Source organism: Etheostoma cragini, chromosome 4, assembly GCF_013103735.1.
Source record: "Etheostoma cragini isolate CJK2018 chromosome 4, CSU_Ecrag_1.0, whole genome shotgun sequence".
Lineage (NCBI taxonomy): Eukaryota > Metazoa > Chordata > Actinopteri > Perciformes > Percidae > Etheostoma > Etheostoma cragini.
In genome coordinates, this window is record NC_048410.1 from 23,433,284 (window position 1) to 23,441,467 (window position 8,184).

At 40.8% G+C, this 8,184-nt stretch overlaps 2 protein-coding genes and 1 pseudogene across 2 annotated transcripts in view; all 3 read right to left on the reverse strand.

Moving 5' to 3' along the window:
* Positions 1-2,254, reverse strand: part of LOC117943845 (cytochrome c1, heme protein, mitochondrial) — a 7,193-nt gene extending 4,939 nt beyond the window's left edge. The window contains exons 1-2 of the mRNA XM_034870220.1: positions 2,083-2,254; positions 149-339 (exon numbers count right to left, since the gene is read on the reverse strand). Coding sequence (XP_034726111.1) covers positions 149-339; positions 2,083-2,163 — 272 coding nt within the window. The 5' untranslated portion in view covers positions 2,164-2,254. The remainder of the gene's footprint in view (positions 1-148; positions 340-2,082) is intronic.
* Positions 2,255-4,489: 2,235 nt separating this feature from the next.
* Positions 4,490-4,900, reverse strand: LOC117943438 (nuclear factor 7, ovary-like). Its single transcript, XM_034869560.1, has one exon. The coding sequence runs from the start codon at positions 4,826-4,828 to the stop codon at positions 4,490-4,492; it is 339 nt and encodes a 112-aa protein (XP_034725451.1). The 5' UTR covers positions 4,829-4,900.
* A 608-nt stretch (positions 4,901-5,508) lies between these two features.
* LOC117944047 lies at positions 5,509-7,454 on the reverse strand (annotated as a pseudogene).
* Between the last annotated feature and the right edge of the window lie 730 nt (positions 7,455-8,184).

An 8,184-nucleotide genomic window follows, 5' to 3' on the forward strand; every position in this document is an offset into this window, starting at 1 on the left:
CCCCCCCCCCCCCCCCCAAGTAATTCAAATTTTTATTTTGTTTCGTCAGATGTGCCAAGGCCATAAAGTTGCCAAAACTGCCAAATCTTTTAATTTGAAGTTCTAATAAAACAGTATAGAAAAGAGTGACTGCATCCATCTATCACACCTAGCGTGGTCCAGAGAGGATAGGGGTCCAGCGTGGCTCCAGGGGTAATTAGGGGGGTGGAGCTCCAGGTCGGAGGCTTTAACCGACTGGTGCAGCATCAGGGCGAGCCCCGCCCCACCGGCTGTAACCACACCTAGCGTTGTCAGGGCAACTTTCTTACTTCGGGGCAGGCTGGCAAACGACATTTTAGCCTACGGAGGAACAAGAGCACAGGACACCGGTTAGTGATGTCATCCCAGAACAAAAATATACAAGTGATTACTCAAGACATCTAATTACTTTGTATTCTGTTAGAAGACTAACATTACAGCTAAAACTTTTAATCTATTTGCTGTTCAGCACCAAATTAAGCTTTGAATCATTTAAAATGCAAACCCCAGGAATTTACGGTTCCTTGCAAACCAAATGTGAGTATAAGCTGTTTTTTTCTGTTTTGGACTGTTGGTTGGACAAATCCTCTGAAAACATTGACACTGATGCAAATTTTATTGACATTTTCGGAAATTAAAACCAAAACTTATAATTGAGAGATCAGCTTCCCTCAGCTTGTTTAAAATCTGGGTTTGTATCCCAGATCATAAATGTAAGAAGGGAAAAAGTATAACATATGTTTATAAAATGGTACGCAGGTAGGAATGCAACTAACAATAATTTTCATAATATTCACAATAGTCTGCTGATTAGTTTTTCCAATTAAAAGAGATTTAGAACTTAGAGCTTAGAATTGTTTATTTTTTTAAATCCCAATTTCTGAAAGCCCATTGTGACATCTTCACCCTGCAACTGCAACAACACTTGTTAAACTAAATGTTCACATCCAGACACGTTTAAGGTATGGATTCTATTTGCAAAGTGCAGATCAACATAATGCCTTTGCTTATACTGTGTTCGCTGGTCGCCCTTCTCACACTGTCCTTCACTAGTGCCTCTGTAACTAGGCAGCAGGCATCACATGACAGGAAACACACACACACACACACACACACACACACACCAACATCCATCTCTAGTCTGAAACCAAGCTACAATCAAAAAGGGCACCTATTTACTACAAATTTGGGACTTAAGTACATTTTTTATTTCCCATTCCAGGATTAATAAAGTAAATCTTAATATTAATTTAAAGGTCTCATATGTTGGGGTATGTAGTAAATTATTGGTTAATACATAACATTACTTGTCTCCACCTAAAATAAATTTGAATAATTTAAACATTAAATAGCTTAGAAAAGCAGGAATCTACATACAATCCACATAGCTGACCATTGCATATTGTATATATCCTGAACTTTTGCCCACCGCTCAACATTTTAGCACACATGCACAACATCAAACAGCCTTATTTTTTTTCTTGCAGTCCTTCGCCGGAAGTAATTTCGGTCCTTGAAATGCTAACTTGTTAGCAAGGCTAACAGCTTCACTACTTTAGCTAGCTACTGTGTCTGACCGATTATGAACGCAACGTGACCCAAGTAGAGATTTAAACGCCTACAAAAAGTATCATTACATACTCCCGTGTGAACATTCGTAGCTCTACAATGTTATCTAAGGTAGAACTTTTATTTTAGTGACCAAGCCCATTTGCCGGGTGGTTGACACGACTTCATGAGTTAAGCTAAAATGCTAGCTTGGTTTACACCGCGACGACTACAAGATTTTCTATATCTGTGGCGTTTGTTGTCACAAATACTGACGCCATGTCGACTTCTACAATTCAAGAGTGACACAATATTCGAGGAGCAACTACCACAGCCGACCCCGACATCCTGAAACGTGTAGGAACACGAGTGACCTTGTCTCAACCCGCTGACAGTAAGCAGGCTAACATTAGCTCGGTGCCAGGACACTCAATGTTAACCCAATTCTATTAAACCTTTGTTGTAAACATACTGTCCTGGCTGATACATAGCTAAGATACTCATATATCGACCTACCACGGGGGTCTTGATAGTTTTTGGTGTGTTGAGGAGGGCTCTCCCACTCCCCGATAGCACCGCGACTCGTAACGCCGCCATCTTCTCTACGGTTCTCTCTGAGTGAGCTGAAAAGAGAGCAGCCGCGAGACACAGGATTCTTCCGGTTGGAGCCTTCAAAACAAAAGAAGGCGTGCGTGAAGTTCCCCGTATTTACTTAAGTCACTGTCATAATAAAACCACCGAGTCAAATTCCAATCCCATTAAAAACTATAGTGTACAAAATAAACACAAATATAGTCCCTGTACGTATTCATTTTTGGGGTTTTCTTTTAACTAAAAAAGTTAAAAGCCAGTTTAGTTTTTTGTTAATTATTGTTATTATTATTTTATTATTGTTATTCCGTTTAGAAGTAATGACTAAAGTTTGACACATGACCATTGCTCTCTTGAGATACATTTATATAAATGAATCTCAAGTTGTAAATAAGTTGTAGTCGCTCTGCTCCAGGATGCAGAGCTCGATCACGGGCGAATGGTGACAGATTTCGTGGAGTGGTGACAGGCATAGCCTCAAGTTAAATGTTCAAAAAGCTAGGACATATTGACCTGAAAAACCTACATCCACCTCTCCCTGCCACAATCAAGGGCAGATGGTTTAGTCCCATAGGTAGCTAGCCTACTTGGGAACAGTTTAACAAAAACTTGACCCATGACCTCAATGTATTTAAAATCTGCACAAAAAAAGGCCTGCAAAGATTAGATTTCCTGCGCAGACTAAACTCTTTTAATGTAGACAACACTCTGATTGTTTTATTCCACAGATCTTGTATTGAGTCCATTATAACATTTTTATTTCATTCTATTACAGTACAAAACAAAAGTTGTCTGTCCAAAATTGTCACAGAGGCAAAATGAAGAAATCAGTATCAGGCCTACTACAATCTCAACTTTATTTGACACTGCACACTTTTTAAGGAATGAAATTGTTCTCAATCAATCTTTAGGTTGTGTGCTGCTGTGATGTTTGAATAAAATATCCCCTCGAGGGACAAAAAAAACTCTGAACTGAGCTAATTAGTATGTTTCTCAAAAGATATACAGTTTATCGTTGTGTTTTTCGTTGTTCAGTGGACCTAATAGCCTACAATAGTTTATTTTTTCAATTCCCCGCCAAATTTACAGCTCTTATTTTGAAGTCAACCTTCACCTACTGACCGGATCTACATATCGGGCTGATTCTTGGTAACTTGACGCAGACTTTATGCAACCTGGATTTTTTTTTTTTCTGTTATATGTAATATGTTAAGTAACATATTGAGTAACATATTACAAAATTAAAAAGGCGGCGGACAGTAAATCAACTTTAGAGATGGCTCATGTGGTTTCATGTTTGTTACGGACATGAGGACAAGGGGACATGAGGACAAGAATAGCCCAGCTTCGATGCCGCACGGACCGCTACAGAAAATCATTCATGAGCAAGCAATAACACTTTTTAACACGTCATCACTGGGTGCTAGATGAGACTTTTGGACACCACACTACTGCACTAACGCAACCTGCACAATTGGTTTATTTACATGTATTTACATTTAGCATATTATTAAGCAGTTGCACATTTTTGTCTTCCTATCCTGTACCTATTCAAATATTTATTTTATTTTATTCCTATCAATATTTCATGTATATTGTATGTATGTATATTTTTCCTAGTATTTCATTTATATTTATATTTTGTGCTTTGTGACTGATTTTGCTGCTGTAACACCGGAATTTCCCATTTTTCTTGGGATCAATAAACATCTATCTATATCTATCTCTCTATCAGTCCTTGCTGCACTTTCAGCCGTTCTCCTCTTTGTTGACCACTTCTGCCTCTTCACAACTCACACCTATCAAATCTTCAGACAGGAGATTGGACCTAGTGGACCTAGTCGAGTATCTACCGATTATTCCACTGATTATTCAGATAAGACATCCTTTTGCTTGTAGTAAACAGCAATAGCAAATATACAAAAGAGAGGTCTCTTTTTATAAAAAGCAGCATTTTTATTGCCTACATTTCAAACAATAACAGGGAGAATATATATAATATTTCTTCTTTGGATATAACACATTCCTATGGCGTGAGAGACCAGGGTACGAATCCCTCTGAGAAACATCGACCATGTGTCCCTGAGCAAGACACTTAACCCCTTGCTCAAGAGTCGTGTGACCTCTGAAGTATATAGCAATTGTGAGTTGCTTTGGATAAAAGCGTCCGCTAAATGTAATGGATGGATGCTAATATTCATAGCACGGTCCACCAAGCCACTTGTTCTGTTAGCCGGGCACATTCTTGGTGGCCATAATGTAAATATTTTTCACCCCGTTCCCCTTCATGCCAAAAATGTTGCAATCCAATTAATCCAATTATTCAAGTTACTCAAGGAATTGTATCACTGTGTGTGCATCTGTTGTGTGCTACACCCAGAATCCAGACTCCACTGTCTCCAACCTCCATGTCCCAGCTGTGAGTCCCGGAGTCAAAGCCCTCAGAGCCCAGGACAGAGATGAAGGAATCAAACCTCTCTGGGTTGTCAGGGAGCTTCTGTGTCTCTCCACATCTCACATCGGTCAGATCTTCAGACACGATAAGTTCAGGATGAGCAGTGTTAGGATCCAGAATCACAGGCGTGTAGGAGACCCTCTCCTCCATCTTGTTCCAGATGTTGAAGCTCAGGTTACCCAGATGTTTGGCCACATCTATCAGAGCTCCTGACATCAGCTGTGGATCATCCAGCAAGGGGCGCTGCTGGACTCTATCCACTGCAGCCTTGTAGTTCTGCAGGAATGGGACGTCTTAATAATAATAATAATAATAATTCATTTAATTTAAAGGCACCTTTCTCTGCACGCAAGGTATACAGGGATACATAAGGGTACAGGGATACATAAGACATTTTAAAGACAGCAAAAAATAGTATACAACAATAACAACCACAGAAAAAGTCATAAGTGGAATAGGAAGTTTTAAACAGAAGTGTGTTCAGCTCTTTCTCTTCCTCCTCCTCTGTCTTTAATGGGCTGAGTATCATGTGATGACTTTTATTTTCACTTATCTTACACACAGGTATGAAATATGCTCAGTGTCTACCTTTACTGTAAGTGGTTAAGCCTAAAGACCTTTAAAAAATGTAAAAATAGGATGTTGGCAGCATGGGTGTGGTGACCGGTTACTCGGGGCCAGCAGCTCTACAATATAAAGTGAAACCATGTCCACACAACCTAAGCGACAAAAAGAAACTCAAGTCTATGTTCTGAAAATATAATAGGTAATAGAACTGACTAATAATTGTCCTTTTTATACTGAGAGAGGAGCTGACCAAGATGATAACATCACACATTGCATGATTCATTGTAGTTTGGATCAGATTAACTTTATTGTCATGGCCGTTGAGCACAGGTACCGAGGAAACAAAGGCAGGTTAGCATCTTACCAGAAGTGAAAAATGTTATTATACATATATTTAATATAAATACATGATGTAATAGACAGTAAGGGGTAGATATGTGTTCATTGGATATGTGTAGTAATAGCAGTATAGACCCTGTGTAATGACAAAACACTGGGAGATGTATGCGTCCTGTTCTCATTGGTTGTTTTAAAGTGACATAATATTTAACACACTACAATACACACAAAATATTAATCTGATTTAAAAAAAAAAAACATCAACCATACGTACATGCAGCAAGATCTTTGAAACATGGTTGGTAAAATGACACAAGGTTATGAAACACATTGTCTGTTAAGACATTTAAGAAAAGAACATGATTTACAACACGGGTTCTCGTTACATTTAATACCAGTCAGGAGGAAGACTTGCCCACAATGTGTATAATATAAAAGGACCTCATGTTTATATTCTGATTCTCTGGAGAGGAAAAGCGATTATGGAGTATTGGATTCATTAAAACACACATTAACTGCGGCTGAATTACTTCAATTTAGCCTTTCACTGGTAAAATCTTTAGTGGCAATTCTTTGTTTGTGTTAAAGTATGGAAACAACTTGTCAGTGAACACATGTTTCAAGGTGTGCATGTGTGTGTAAGTATCACGATCGTAGAATGACAGTTCTCCTTTGTCCCAGTCCAGTTTTACGCGGATCCTTTGGAGCTTCTTCTGCACAGAGAGAACAATGTCTGGGCCAGTGTATGAACATGCTGTGTATTCATCTCTATAAAACACTATTCTCCATAATCCAGACTTTAAGGCTGTGCCTCTCTTTCTTTGGGCAGACTCTGCTGCTACACCCAGAATCCAGACTCCACTGTCTCCAACCTCCATGTCCCAGCTGTGAGTCCCGGAGTCAAAGCCCTCAGAGCCCAGGACAGAGATGAAGGAATCAAACCTCTCTGGGTTGTCAGGGAGCTTCTGTGTCTCTCCACATCTCACATCGGTCAGATCTTCAGACACGATGAGTTCAGGATGAGCAGTGTTTGGATCCAGAATAACAGGAGTGTAGGAGACCCTCTCCTCCATCTTGTTCCAGATGTTGAAGCTCAGGTTACCCAGATGTTTGGCCACGTCTATCAGAGCTCCTGAGATCAGCTGTGGATCATCCAGCAAGGGGTGCTGCTGGACTCTTTCCACTGCAGCCTTGTAGCTCTGCAGGAATGGGACGTCTTCAGCTCTCAGCTCCTCCTCTGTGGCTCTGACTGTGTCTGAAAGAGCTTCTATCTCTCTGCTCAGAGCCTCAATCTTCTCCTTCATCCTCTGACTCTTCTGCCCCTCTTCCTCCCTCAGAGCACAGATCCTAGCCTCCTGTTCCTCTTCTAGAAACTGGCGAAGCTTCTTGAACTGCTCCCTAATCTGGTTCTCTGTGTGTCCGGCCTGGACCTTAATGTGTTCTGCTGTTTCATCACAGTTTTCTTTAGCTTCTTTAAAGAGCTTTAGTTTCTCCTGTACGGGGTTCAGGGTTATCAGGAGCTCCACTTTGTGATCCAGTGCAGCTTCATCGATGGGTATGATTTTGTGGTCAGCGTGTGTTGTTGAATCTCGACAGACAACACACACCGGCTGCTGATGGTCCAGACAGAAGAGTTTGAGTCTCTCAGAGTGCAGACTACAAAAAGCCTCTGCTGAGCCTCTCCCGCCTCTCTGCAGTAAATGGGCCTCACACAGGTTCTTTAAAGCCAAGTTGCATGGTGGTTTGCTCAGTAGAGGTTTCCCCTTACAAACTGGACACTCTCGTTGTGGTTTAGTTCTCCACCATTTCTGCAGACATTCTTTTCAGAAGCTGTGGCTACATGACAAGACAATAGGATCCCTGAAAATGTCTCTGCAGATAGGACAGGAGAGATCCTCCTCAGAACTTGAAGCCATGTTCTGAGTGAGTGAAGATCGAAAAGCTGAAAGCTCGCTCCACTTCAGAGGATTTTCTCCTTACGACAAAGTTTTTCTAAGATCCCATTGACTGCTTGGAGCATTCCGTCTTCTGCTCGTTCACTTTCGGTGTTGTGGTTTTAATGTGATGGTGACTCATATTGGGCATGCGCCTCGTCTCAGAGAAACAACAATAACCTGTTTGCTTTGTAAGGGGGGGGGTGGACCTTTGCCACGCCTTTGTGCTCAGCTGTACATACCAGGATGAGTTTTATTTAGGTGTGTTGTAAACCAGAAGTAGCACCATTGGCCTGCTCACTGATGCATCTGATTTAAAGCTTTAGAGTGTAACTTATTGATAATAATGAACGTTACATTCAAGCCATTGCCAAATGAGTTGCTACAAAGCTAATTAACTATCAGCTTCTCCCGCTCTCGCTCTGGATTCCTCAGTATGACTTTGTTCACATGATTGTGGCGTCCATTGTCTTTCCCGCACAGAAACTTGGGTAAAGATAATGACCTCTTCTAAAGAATCCATTTTTTTTTATCCTGCATGTCCTCCTTGGCTGCTAGCAACTGCATTGAGAAAGGGAGGCAGTGCGCGATCACAGAAGGCTTGTATCATGTGGATGCGCCGACAGTGTTGTTGTCACTGCTTAGAATTCCTCATCGGGGCGACAGAAACTATGCCCCCATAGCTTTAACTGTGGTCTCTTTATTCAATTGGCAAAACATTTGTCAATTCAA